The sequence below is a fragment of the Schistocerca nitens genome, chromosome 6 (assembly GCF_023898315.1).
Source record: "Schistocerca nitens isolate TAMUIC-IGC-003100 chromosome 6, iqSchNite1.1, whole genome shotgun sequence".
Lineage (NCBI taxonomy): Eukaryota > Metazoa > Arthropoda > Insecta > Orthoptera > Acrididae > Schistocerca > Schistocerca nitens.
The window spans coordinates 118531854-118546482 of record NC_064619.1 but is presented as its reverse complement, the minus strand read 5'-3'; the positions used below and the strand labels follow the sequence as shown (position 1 = coordinate 118546482).

The 14629-nt window shown below is 40.7% G+C and overlaps 1 protein-coding gene across 2 annotated transcripts in view; it reads left to right on the top strand.

The window, feature by feature from the left end:
- The window catches only part of LOC126262245 (GPI ethanolamine phosphate transferase 1), a 274209-nt gene that overhangs the window by 195751 nt on the left and 63829 nt on the right, over positions 1–14629 (top strand). For both annotated transcript variants that reach the window (XM_049958725.1, XM_049958726.1), the window contains 2 exons: positions 3664–3839; positions 3923–4110. In XM_049958725.1, the coding sequence (XP_049814682.1) occupies positions 3664–3839; positions 3923–4110 (364 nt within the window). The remainder of the gene's footprint in view (positions 1–3663; positions 3840–3922; positions 4111–14629) is intronic.

Genomic DNA, 14629 nt, shown 5'->3' with positions numbered 1-14629 from the left:
ACCTAACTGCCCAAAGCAGTATAAACATACCAGAAACACAGAATATTGAACTCACTACACTACACAGTTTAAATACCAATGTGGGTAGAACTAACACATCACAATGCTATCATACGCAGTTTATATGATTACAAATTTAGAGAAAGGGAAAAAAGCAGCATATGGGCCTAACATTTATCAAGTATTGTCGTGCGCAGCACACTGTGCTCATGAATGCACATTTAATGATGAATATTAACTGTAACTCACTTAACACTGCCTGGAAAGGGGGAGGTCGCTGCTCCAGGATGGCATTTGTAAGGGAGGGGCTTGGCAGCTATTGGCAGCATCATGTGTGACGTCCATTGCTGTAGAAATTAACTGCTAACCTCATATTGTACAGCAACATTAAGCTCCCTCAGGCTATGAAACAAACAGTGAGTGCCCCATGACAATTCAGCCTACTTATATCTTAAGGTAAAGTTAAAAGGGAGATAGCTGTGGCCACCCTTACATGAATGTGGCATACAAACTTTTGACATAATTTTATGAGACCCAATCAGCAAAAATTTATCCTTAAATCAACGTGGTGTGTCAATTAGTGGTAAATAATGAGTAAGAGAACACGGAAAGGGCTGATATTTCTGTGGTGCTAAGGTGTTTGGAGGAAAGGTTCATGACTGGGTTTCAGGTCTGTTTGAGTTCTGGATTCAGTGTGGTGGTGGTGGTGGAGGTGGTGGTGGAAGTGAGTTATGGTGGGTTGGGTAAATGAAGTGGGTCTGTGAGAAAGGATTTGTCAGCTTTGAGAGGACATGGAGGATATCTGGAGGTTGTTGTAGAGGTGGTGAACAGTGCTGCCCCAAGGCAGGAGTAGGAAGTGAGCAGTGTATAGACCTTTCTGAGGCAGTGTTGTGCATGTTGCTCTAGTTCCTGGAGGGCAAGAGTTTCAGTGTGTGTTGTAGGTTCCAGGAACTAGGGATTGCATAGCAGGAGAATATTACAAATATAGACAAGGTATAGCAAGGAGCTTTGGGCTTGATTGATATGGTTTTGCAGGACTAATTTGGTGAGGGATAAAGATTGGCAGAACCTGAACAGATGGAGGTCATTGTGGAGAAGTGTAGCAGCTGAAGATGGGTAATTTGGTGGTAACGCCATTTGGGGGATACATCCTTCTGCAAGCCTTGCCACAGTGACCACATTCCGGAGATCCAGTAGGATCTCCAGTCTCTCCTCAAACCCTTAAGGCCATCCCAGAACCTCTCCCCAGAGTCCATATCTCTCCTCACCCCTACCAGTCCCTGCACTCCTACCTTCTACATGCTTCCTAAACTCAATAAACCCAACCACCAAGGATGCCCCATTGTGGCCAGTTACTGTGCTTCCACTGAGAGAATTTCTGCTTTCGTAGTTCAATGCCTCCAGCACATTACTCAACACCTACCCTCCTACATAAAAGATACCAACCATTTCTTCCATCAACTCTCCACATTTCCTATTCCTTTACCACACGATGCCCTGCTCATCACTATTTATGCCGCCTCTCTTTACAGCAACATCCCTAATGTCCATGGCCTTACTGCTATTGAATGTTACCTTTCTCAATGCCCAACGCATTCCAAACCAACAACCTCCATCCTAGTCGCCACGATCAAGTGTATCCTCACCCGCAATTACTTTTCCTTTGAAGACATTACCTACAAACAAATCCAGGGTACGGCTATGGGTACCCGCATGGCACCATCCTATTCCAATGTATTCATGTAGCATCTAGAGGAATCCTTCCTTAACAACCAGAATCCTAAACCCCTCACCTGGTTCAGATTCATTGATGACATCTTTGTGATATGGATCGAGGGTCAGGACACCCTAACACCCTATCCACATTCCTCCAGAAGCTCAACACCTTCTTCCCCATTCGCTTCACCTGGTCCTCCTCAAACCAACAAGCCAACTTCCTAGGTGTTGACCTCCACCTTAAAGATACTGAGGCCTTTGCAGACCGTAATTATCCTCCCAACCTTGTACAAAAACAATCTCCCTTGCCTTCTTTTTCCAGTCACCCACCACTACCCAAAGTCTCACTGTCCAGCCACAGAGGAGCATTTCCCTAGTAACTCAGTGCCACGAAACAACTGGACCACCCTGTTGCTCAGCAAGCCACCCAACAAAACATTCTTCATTTCAGTGACTGCTTCACAGCCTGTGCCATATGCCTCCTTCCCACCAACACCAGCTTTCCCGAATTGCGCAGGTGGGAACTCCCATTGTCCCAGTATTGCAGCTCGACTGGAGTTAGCGATTCTGTGAAGGAGGTTGGATGAGAGGAGCAAGGAGAAGGAGAGGGGGAGGCAGGGATGAAGAAAAGGGAGGAAGACATCTGGGAAGGAGAGGCAGTGAAGCAGCAGGATAAAAATGTGCCACTGGTGAGCTCATCCTGCCACAGGCAAGGGAAGTAGCATATGGCACATGATGAACTGGAGATGTGGATTTGGAGGGAAGAGGGACTATGAATAGATCATATGGAAGGGAGCAGTTAGGATCCAACTGGCACAGATTGTGAAGTAGGCATTGAAGTAGAGCATGTTGTGCCAGCAGAGTGTTGTTCCACTGGATGACCAAAGTCCATATGAAGAACATTGTCCAAAAGCCTAGCATTGGTATTTGGCTTATTTGTATGCCTGTTGGCTGATCAGTACCTCAACTGTACAGTGAGTGATTATGTTTACGCCTTTCGTTATTTAAGTACTCCTGTCTCAGAACACCCTACTCCATTAAAAAAGTTACAGAAGAAGTCAAGCAAAGCAATGGAAAAATCTGGGATGGAATAATGACAGTGTTATGAAAAGGATAGATCGCTACTCACCGTATAGCGAAGATGGTGTTCCTGTAAGCCTTCTGGCGTCAACCTTTGTTAGTCATTGTTCGGCACACACCTTTTTCCCTTACTTGTTCCCACTCCAGCACTACACAGCTCTCTGTTCCACCAACTCACCCACAGTCTTTGTACTTCTCACCTTTCCCAATACTTCGTCTAGCCCCCTCCCCATCTAACCTCCTGACTGTATCTAGCTGCTCTGCTGTCTTTCCATTTCATCCCTATATGCTCCCACAACCAGCATTGTGCTGTCCCCTACTCCTATTCTGTGTGTGTGTAATTTCAATGAAGGCCTTTATGGCCAAAAGCGTACTTGTTTGACAGTCATCTGTCTGTGACTCAGTGACTCCACTAAATGGTGAGTATCAGTCTATCATTTTCATAATATTGTCATTAGAGAAAGCAGTGTCATTCTGATGGGCACTTAGGTACGTAGGAATGCATGGGGATGAGGAAGCTGATATAGTAACCAGAAAAGCATTTACATTGCTAACTGATTTAAAATGAGTTATACCAATGGATGCAATGGAGTGGCTATCAGGGTCAAAGCTTCCATATGTGTGGCAAGTGTAGTTGCTTGAGGTGCAGTATGACAACTTGAGACTTCTTAAATCAGTTATTTGGCAATGATGAACAATCTTACATCCAGTCCCAGAGATGGAAAGAAATGATTTCCATTATTTTGCTAAACTGAGAAGCTTACATAACAGCATTTTTATCATGTATATTAAAGCATACTGACTTATTGTTATGTACCACACTAATTATTTTGTTGTTATTTATAATATGATTTTGTATGTTTTCAGTGCAGTCTTTACCATCTCAATTCTACGTTTACTGCTGCTTACCACAAATTCTTTGGTGGGATGTCTTTCAAGACATTGATATTCTGGTTAATGTACTTAACCATGCCAAGCAGTACTGTGATGCAAAATACGGAATACTTCTGGTTTTTGCATACATAATTGGCATTGAAATCCTTGTAAGTATCTGTCTCGAATATGGTTCAAGTATGGATACATACGAACTTGTTGAACATCAACTCATTTTAATATTAATTGTCAGGTACTCTCATTTTTTCATAGATTTGTACTAAGTTTTGGAATGTTGGGCATATTGTGCTGGCCCCTTTACATAAAAGGACAAAGCAGTGGTAATCGAGGACTAATAATGGTCTGGTGTGTGTCGAGTATATTTCTTGCTGTGTTTCCTATGCTCCCTGTCATAGGAAGTCAGCCACAGAATGAGATACTGTAAGTTTTACTTTACAATTAATTACTAGATAATGCATTACAATAATTATTTGTTACATGTCTGACCCATTTCTGACAAATTTCCTTTCCTTATAATGAGTCCCGTATATGTACACAGGTTTTCTCTCCTGTCATTGCATTCCTCTGTCTTAGTAACTTGCTTAATCCAAGCACAGATATAACAAAATGCTGAATAAATCTTTCATTCTACAACAGTGTGTACTCTCATTTGACACCTCCTGACAGAATAAAATTTCATGCCAGACTGGAACTCGAATTCTGGATCTTACTTTTGTGTGCAATTTTCTTACCAACTGAGCTATCAGCACACAACAAATGATCTACCATCAAAGCTACTCTGAAGAGCCAAATAAACAGGTACACCTGCCTAATATCATGTAGGCCCCCCGCGAGCACACAGAACTGCCGCAACATGTTGTGGCATGGACTCGTCTGAAGTAGTGCTGGAGAGAGCTGACACCATGATTCCTGTCCATAAATCCATAAGAGTATGAGGGTGTAGAGATCTCTTCTGAAAAGCACATTACAAGGCATCCCAGATAAGCTCAATAATGTTCATGTCTGAGGACTCTGATGTCCAGCGGAAGTGTTTAAACTCAGAATAGTGTTCCTGTAGCCACTCTGTAGCAATTCTGGATGTATGGGATGTCACATTGTCCTGCTGTAATTGCCCAAGTCCGTCGGAATGCACAGTGGACATGAATGGATGCAGGTGATCAGACAGTACCCTTACTTACATGTCACCTGTCAGGGTTGTACCTAGGCATATCAGTGATCCCATATCACTCCAACTGCACACACCCCACACCATTACAGAACCTCCAACAGCTCAAACAGTTCCCTGCTGACGTGCAGGGTCCATGGTCTCATGAGGTTGTTTCCATACCTGTACACATCAATCTGCTCGATTCAATTTGAAATGAGACTCATCCGCCCAGGCAACATGTTTCCAGTCATCAACAGTCCAACGTCTGTGTTGACAGGCTCAGACGAAGTGTGAAGCTTTGTGTTGTGCAGATATTGATGGTGTTTGTTGAATGGTTCGCACACTGGCACTTGTTGATAGTCCAGCATTGAAATCTGTGGCAATTTGCAGGAGGGTTGCTCTTTTGCCACATTGAATGATTCTCTTAGGTCAGCATTGGCCCGTTCTTGCAGAATCCTTTTCCGGCTGCAGCAATATTGGAGATTTGATGTTTTACTGGATTCCTGACATTCATGGTACACTCATGAAATGATCGTACGGGAAAATCCCCACTTCATCGCGACTTCGGAGATGCTGCGTCCCATTGCTCATGCGCTGACTGTAACACCATGTTCAAACTCACTTAAATCTTGATAACCTGCCATTGTAGCAGCAGTAATCGATCTAACAACTGTGTCTGACACTTATTGTCTTATGTAGGTGTTGCTAACAGCAGCACCACATTCTGCCTGTTTGGCTAGGCATGCCTATACCAGTTTCTTTGGCACTTCAGTGTAGTATGAGAGAGGTGCTGGGAGAATTGAAGCTATGAGGGCAGGATGTCAGGTGTGCCTGCGTAGCTCACTCTTTTAGACCATTACCTGTGCAGTGCTAAAATAATATTTGCTTTGATCAGTTTTATTTCTACAATCCTGCTGAAGTGTCATAATGATTAACACACTGGACTCTAATCAGTACAATAAAAATAAGTGTACAATGTGCACACCGTTAACAATCAGAAACTAGTCCCAGTACAATCAAGGGAGTTATATGATGTAGTACCTTCTCTCCTCCATCCACGAAGAAGATTCCCATTTTTATCTGAGGGTGTGCTTTTGAAGATATAAGGGCTGGGAAGTTTCGTCCTCTAAAAATTTCTAGAACATTTCAGAACATTCGAGAGCATTCCACAACTTTCCAGAATGTTCCACCATGACCTGATATGTTCTGGAAGATCCAGGAATAGTTGGCAACTTTGAGGAAGATTCCAGAATGCTCGGGAGCATCGCAGAACATCCCAAAACAGTCTTGAATTTTGTGGAATGTGTTGGAACATTGTGGACCATTCAAAGCATTTTTGGTACATTCTGGAATTCACCACTGGTAGGGCTATCGATTGGTATGGGTATATGAGGCAAGACCCATCATGGACTTGAACATCAGTTTCTTATCAGTGACGAAGGGAGGAACTGGAAAAGTAGTGCAGTGAGTGAATAAAAACAAACAGTGAGTGTGAGTAGTCAAAGTTATACAGTGATTGAATATTAATTGAAAATAAAGTGTGTAAAGTGTCTTAGTGCATTTGCTAATAATAGGTAGATATGGTTAATTTTTTAGACACTGCCCAAATGTAAAAGAGGAGCAGATCTTGCCAGTTCTAAAGCAAAATGACGAAAACAAAAAAGAACAGCGAAAAAGTGAAAGAGATGAAGAGATCGAAGCACGTCTAAGTTTCCAACGATCAACAATGAGCACTGTGAGAAGCGGAGAAACCGAAGAATAACAAAATGAATGGATTGAAGAATCAGAAATGGCAACCCAGTCTTACAATAAAAGATAGCTAACTCAAGCCAGCCATGAAAATTATCCTACAAGAAGTGCAGATGAGGAAAAGTAAACAGTACAATCTAACAAATGAAGCATTCCACTACAGGCTGACAAAAGAATATAACAAACAGAAGCTTAATGTAGTAAGAAATAATGGATAACATCTGCCAATTTTGCAATGCAAAAAAATTCAGTAGAGCATGAATGGAAAAATTGGATTAGTACCACTGGAAGCACCTCCGCAGGAATTTTTACACTACATGACCGGGGAAACTCCAGAGTCAAAACACTTTCTTCAAAAAATAAAAGCATACAGTGCCTGCTTCCAAATGACTTCTTTTGGTGTCACTTCAGTCAACACTAACAGAGATGATATTGATTATGTTTTTTTCAATCCAAGGACTTATCTGTCACAACATGGGCTCATTACTACAACTGCCCAATGAAGACGATACATTTCTGCAATTATATTTCATTGGGAATGAAGAAATAGAAATTCATCAACAAAGCACAAATATCAGTGGATTGAGATGAGTAGTCCAAGATGTACAGAGGATCTTACATAGATACATTCAACTGATTCATATATACAAAACAGCACTAGAATGAATGATTTCTGATGATTGTAAAGTTATAGTTCGAGCCAACAAAAGACCACCTGGAGAACACGAACATTGATTTTATGCACCTCAGATAGATGAAGTTGCCATCATAATTGTGGGGGGTGGGGGTTGGGGGGGAGGGGGAAGTGACACAGTTTTACAATGAAGAGGAGAACTGAAATGCATTGCAGAGACACACTGCTCATATGATAACCTCCAATATCCATTAATAGTTCTGCATGGAGAGGATGACTATCATTTTAATATCAAACAAATCCAACCTGAAACAGCCATAGAAGCAAATAAAAAAAGTCACTTCCAAGGAGTTCTATGCTTACTGCTTAATGATCAGAGACAATAAAACATACAAACATATTCTCAACACTCGCCATTTATTCCAACAATTCCTGGTGGATATGTATGCAGAAATAGAAGCAGAATGGGTGCTTTAGATAAGGCAATCAGAAGAAAGTAGTCACTGTAGAATACATTCACTTTTGAGACGCAATCATAGATGACTGAAGGATACATTGAATTTTGAGACGCAGTCATAGATGACAGAACGGTTGACGACATTGGAATGATGGTGGTCTTACCCTCATCATACATAGGAAGTTCAAGACACCGGCACAGGTACATTCAAGATGCTTTGACATACGGATGATCTGACCTCTTCTTAACATTCACATGCAACTCGTGGCTAGAAATCAAAGAACAACTGAGGTACGGACAAGCTCCATACATCGACACGACATAATGGCCCAAGTTTTCTGACAAAAACAAATGAGATTTATTGAAGTCATCACAAAATACCACACCTTTGGAACTGTTAGATGCTGGGTGTACACAATCGAGTGGCAAAAATGATCTCGTATGGCTACACAACAGACTTCATCCCATGGATATTGATAAAATCATCCAAGCTGAATTTCCCAATGCACAAGAAGATCCAGAATAGTATGGCACAGCAGCAGAAAACATAATTCACAGATCATGCTGGCCATCAAACCCCAATGCGCCATGTATAATTGATGGAAAATACACACACACACACACACACACACACACACAAAACTGTACTTGGATGACGCGCAAACTTGAGTTGATGGCTATCCCGAATACAGATGATGATCACCCAAAAATGGTGGCTTCACAGCAAAAATACGAATATGAGACAGCGACAAACTGGAAATAAATATTCAGTGGGTAGTATTGTATAACACACTACTTTACAAAATGTTCCAAGTGCACAGAAACGTAGAATACTCCAAGTCTGTGAAATTCATCAATATATCTGTAAGTATCTGAACAAAAGCAGTAATATGGCAGTATTTCAAATAGCCAAAGATAGCAAACAATAAAATGGAAACAACGAGACTCTCATGTATCAAATGGGAAGATACAGTGACATTGTCATGTACCAAATGGGAAGACACATCAACATAATGAAGCAGCGTGTTTTTCCATGCACAAATGTCAGCCAACTGTGCAAATCTAGCTGTATGTTTGAAAAATGGATAGAGAGTTTACTTCACAAAAGACACTGGAGAAAAATTACAGCTCTTTACCAGCTGTGCCAAACAGATCCGTTCACAAAAACATTACTGTGTGTTGACGTCTCTACCTGTTATATACAGAGCAAAACAAAAAAGTCTTTCAATGATGAAAACAAGGAAATGCAGTAGAAGATCATTCAGGAATAATGAAAACTGGTGCACTAGGCTGAGTATATACCGTGCATCCAAAAAATGCCGAATGTTTCTATCTCTGGATGTTGCTACACAAAATATGGGAACCAGAAAGTTTCACAGATCTCCAGACTGTTGATGGTTGGCTGTGCCAGACATACAGAGAAGCACGCCAACACTTAGGACTACTGGAAAACGACAACGAGTAAGAATTAACAGTACAAGAAGCCTCACTAACAGCCTCTGCTTAACAAATGAGAGATTTATTTGCCATAATTCTAACAACATGTAACCCATCAAATGCAAAACAGCTATGGGACTCCTTCAAAGAGAGGATGAGTGACGACCTACTATACCAAATCCGACAAGTTCATCCTGAATTCACTATCGAATTCAACGATGACATCTTCATTGAAAAAGTCATTTGCCCAGAAGATAGATATTTAGTAATAAACAACCAGACGTTAGTACAACTTGGGATACAAACACCACGAAAAGATGCTATCAGTACGCTAAACTTTGAAATTACAAAGGGAAAAAGCTACAACGTTGATGAACAATTTCAGTACATTGCTCACAACAAACCATCCTCAATAAAAATGAAAAGGAAATTTACAGCTTTATCATGGACCGGATCGACAACAACAGTGGCAGAATTATTTAGCTGGGTGCGCCAGGCGACATCGGGAAAACGTTTCTAATAAATCTATTGCTGGCAGAAATATGTGCTAAACAACACATCACACTTGCTCTGGCATCACCTGGCATTGCAGTCGCACTTATACAAGGAGGACAAACTCGTCATTCCACCCTACAACTTCCGTTGAATATAGCCGAAGAACAATTCACGGTATGTAAAATCTCAAGAGCATCTCGATGGGGTAAACATCTAAACCAAGCTAAAATTATCTTCTGGGATGAAAGCACAATGGCACACATGAAATCACTCAAAGTCATAGACAGAACATTACAAGGCTTGTGAGAAAACTCTGAAGTAATGGGAGGAGCTCTACTCATATGCTCAGGAGATTTTTGACAAACACTTCCGAGATCATTGGATGCTTAAAGAAATCACATCTCTGGCCACCCATACAAATACTGCGACTAACAATAAAATGTGAGAGTTGAACTATTGAAAGACGCAACAACAGCACATTTGGCTCAACAGCTTTTACAAATAAGTGAAGGCACATATCCTACTGACCAGATGACCGGCCTCACTAAACTCAAGTGATTTCTACAACATAGCCACTGCTGAAAATGAACTCCTCGACCAAATTTAACCAAACATTGTTCACTACTATACCAGTCTGGACTGCCTATTTGAAAGGGCAGTTTTGGCAACTAAAAGAATATTATCGGCGACATCAGCTTTAATATTCAAAAGAAAGTTTCTGGTGAAAAGAGAATATACAAACCGATTGACACAATGGTAAATGCTGAGAAAAGTGTGAACTTCCCTGCAGAATTTCTAAACTCTTTGCAAGTGCCAGGAATACCATTACACTGTCTTCAACTTAAAATTGGCCCGCCCCCGGTAGCTGAATGGTCAGCGTGATGGATTGTCAATCCTCTGGGCCCGGGTTCGATTCCCAGCTGAGTCGGGGAATTTTATCCGTCCAGGGACTAGGTGTTGTGCTGTCCTCATCATCATCCTATCATCCTCATGGAGTGCAGGTCGCCGAAGTGGCATCGAATTGGAAGACCGGCACCCGGCGAACGACCTGCTCGACGGGGGGTCCTAGCCATACGATTAAATAAATAAACTTGAAATTGGATCTCCGATCATGCTACCCAGAAATCTCAACTCACCAAAACTATGTAATGGAACAAGGATGATCGTCAAGCAGCTATCGAATAACATCATCAGAGCCAAACTTATGACTGGAAAATACTAAGAACACACGCAATTTATCCCCAGAATACCAATGGTTCCAATTTAAAAGACTACAGTTTCCGATCAAATTAGCCTACATTTTTACAATTAACAAACTGCGAGGACAAACTTCAAAATATCGCAGCATCAGCCTCAAAGACTCTTGCTTGTCTAATGGTCAACTATATGTAGCTTGCTCTCGAGTAGGAAATTAGAAAAATTTGTGCTTATAAGATAACAAAATGAAAAATGTTGTTTATAATCAAATATTGTGAATAGTTAGAATACATTTCCAATAACTTTTTTCACCACGTATACATTAAAGTTTATCCTTTTATTCCAACTACCACACAATCTCATATCACTTCCCTGAGGTACCAGGTACCCCAGCTAGTTCAGAATAATATTAATAATACTTAGCTTTTCCATGTTTGTTTTTATATTATAGAGCATCATATTCTGGGGTAACTTGTCATTGAGGAAAAAAGTGTTTGTTACACAGAAGTGTGCATTAAGAACTGTGTGTGATCTCCACTCTAGAACCTCTTCTACACAGGTCTTTAACAAGTCGGGCGCACTGACAACAGCCTCATAGTACATTTACTCTCTTATGAAGTTTGTCATCAGCAGTCAGTAACAGTTTGAAAACAACAGTAAGATTCACAAATATCATAGTAGGAGGAGAACTGTTTTACACTTTCCATCACTCAGGCTTAGTGTGATGCTGAAAAGACTGAGGTATTCAGCTATAAAAATCTTTGACTAAGTACTCAGTTATGTTTTTGTTGTGGCTTTCAGTCCGAAGACTGGTTTTATGCAGCTCACCATGCCAATCTTATCTTGTACAAGCTTTTTCATCTCCGAATAACTACTGCAACCTGTATCTGCTTGAGCCCTCTCATGATATGCTTGCTGAGGACCCCTTCTACAATTTTTACTCTCCATTACTAAATTCACCGTTCCTCTATGTCTCAGACTGTGTCCTACCAACTCATCCCTTCTTTTAGTCACATTGTGCCATATATTTCTGTTCTCCCCAATGTGATCCAGAACTTCCTTATTAGTTATTTGATCTACCCATATAATCTCCAGCTTTCTTCTATCACAACACATTTCTAAAGCTTCTGTTCTTTTCTTGTCTGAACTGCTTATTGCCCATATTCCACTTCCGTATAAGGCTACACTCCAGACAAATACCTTTAGGAAAGAGTTTGTAGCACTTAAATTAATATTTGACATTAAAAAATATCTCTTTTTTTTCAGTGACTTTTTCCTGCTCTTCCCAGTGTGCATTTTATATCCTTTCTACTTTGGCCGTCATCAGTTATTTTACTGCCCAAATAGCAAAACTGATCTACTACTCTCAGTGTCTCATTTCCTAATCTAATTCTCTCAATGTCATCTAATTCAGTTCAAGTTCATTCCATTACCCTTGTTTTACTTTTGTTGATGCTCATGTTGTGTTCTATTTTCAAGACACTGCTCAGTCCATTCAGCTGCCCTTTGAAGTCCTTTACTGTCTCTGACAGAATTACAATATTGTCAGCAGACCTCAATGTTTGTATTCATTTTCCCTGAAATTTATTTTCTTAATTTACCGTATTTACTCGAATCTAAGCCGCACCTGAAAAATGAGACTCGAAATAAAGGAAAAAAAAAAAAATTCCCGAATCTAAGCCGCACGTGAAATTTGGGACTCGAAATTCAAGGGGAGAGAAAAGTTTTAGGCCGCACCTCCAAATCGAAACAAAGTTGGTCCATTGTAATATGAGACACAATTTAGGTCGAATGAATGACGATACAGCTACAGTAGTTTGGTTCGAGTCGTAAGCTTAGCAGTTAAGCTTTACCAGGTAGCCATTGCTATGAGTCAGGCGCTCCGTCCGTATTTATACGGGAACCCTTCCTTTTTCACGTGCTTCGTCTGGTTTGAATCGATTGTTTATTTTGCTTTGATCTAATAAGTGCCGTTTTCTTTGTTATAGGTGTTTACGTCACTCTAAGCTGAAAATGCATTACTGTACTGTGTCATGCATTGTTTGTCGCATTCTGATAGTGCGTGTTTATGGCCTATTGCCGCTCGTGGCATGGATTGCTTTTGTGCGCGCTACCGCCGCTTACAAAAAAAAAAAAAAAAAGAGGAATCTTCTCATTAGCGAAACAATGGCAAGAGACTGCTATTTGTTGTTACTTACACTGCTGCTTTCTTTGATAATGATCACCAAGAACCAAATAATAGACTGCGTATGACAGAACATGTTCTGAACGAGAGTTAGGCGAAAATTTTTCTCCGTTTGAAAATCTTTGCGGCCGCTTCTTTAGTACATCAAATTCTGCACAGAAATTAGAGTCGTCTTAGATTTAAAAATCTAGTCAGTTGCCGTGCTTCATTTATGACTGTATCACTACTAGGCATAAGAATAATACGAATATAAACATGACACGATATGTATATTCTTCCGCGTTTGCTGTTGTCTCACTCTAGTTTCGTAGTTTATTAGGCAGACAGGATTTAAATGAGATAGCAACAAACACGGAAGAATACATGGCAAAATGTTTATATTCATATTATTCTTATGGTGAAGAGAATACTGCATGTGATTCACATTTCATCAGGTTTCTATTAGCAACCATCTCTTCTCACAGGTAGGAAAAAATTCAGAACGTAGAGTTGGCCATATTGACAAACATCTCAACAGTCTCGCCAGTCGGATTTTCGTAGTACATTGAAATGCTGCTACACTCGAAGATGAACAATATGGAATTTGTATTTACTTCCTTGGATAATGTATGAAAATGCAGTGGTCGAAACTCGGGGCGGAGAAAAAAAGCTCGTCTTCCATCTTTTTAAATTAATTTACTGACGCAGAGGTTTTGGCGCCAGTATTTATCCTTGTGCCTACAAAGCATGCCTGTGTAGCGCTACATATATTCGACGGCAGAAGTTAGTTGTGGTGGCACCTACCAATATTTTTCAGAACTTCGCTTGCTTTGCACTCGATTCTAAGCCGCAGACGGTTTTTTGGATTACAAAAACCGGAAAAAAAGTGCGGCTTAGATTTGAGTAAATACGATATCTTTGCTTTCCTTTAGCTTGCTCAGTGTACAGACTGAATGACATTGGGGACAGTCTACAACCCTGCCTTACGAGGATGGTTTGAAAGGTTCTCAGAATCACCACGAGAGGTTCACGTGATATTCATTGGACTGTTGCCTGTAAACACGTGCCACATCAGTGGAACTCTGCTTCTTCATATTCAACTGTTGCCAAGTGGACAAATGAATTTAAATTTGATAAAGAAAACTTAGATGATGATTGGCCCAGTGGTCGGCCAAGGTGTGTCACTGCTCTGGAAATCATTGCAAAAGTGCGCAAAATGGTCATGTAGGATCGCCAGTTGACAGTGCGTGAAATTGCTCATGCTTACCAGATGTCATCTGATAGGGTATAGGCCTATCACATTTTAACTGAAGAATTAGAAATGAAAAAATTATCTACAAGACGGGTGCCGCGACTCTGCCCACACACATGTGCCATCGCTGTGGCAAAATTACACAAACTAAGATATGAATTGTTGCCACACCTGCCTTATTCACCTGATCTGGCTCCTTGAGACTTCCATCTCTTCCCAAAACTGAAAATTGTTCTTGTAGACGAAGTTCACTCCAAACAAAGAATTGATAGCTGGAGTTGACGAATATTTTGCAGGCCTGTAGGAAACTTCATTTTAGAGATGGGATCAGGGCACTGGAACATTGTTGGACCAGGTGCATTTATCTACAAGGAGACTGCATTGCAAAATAAAAAAACTTTCAGTGA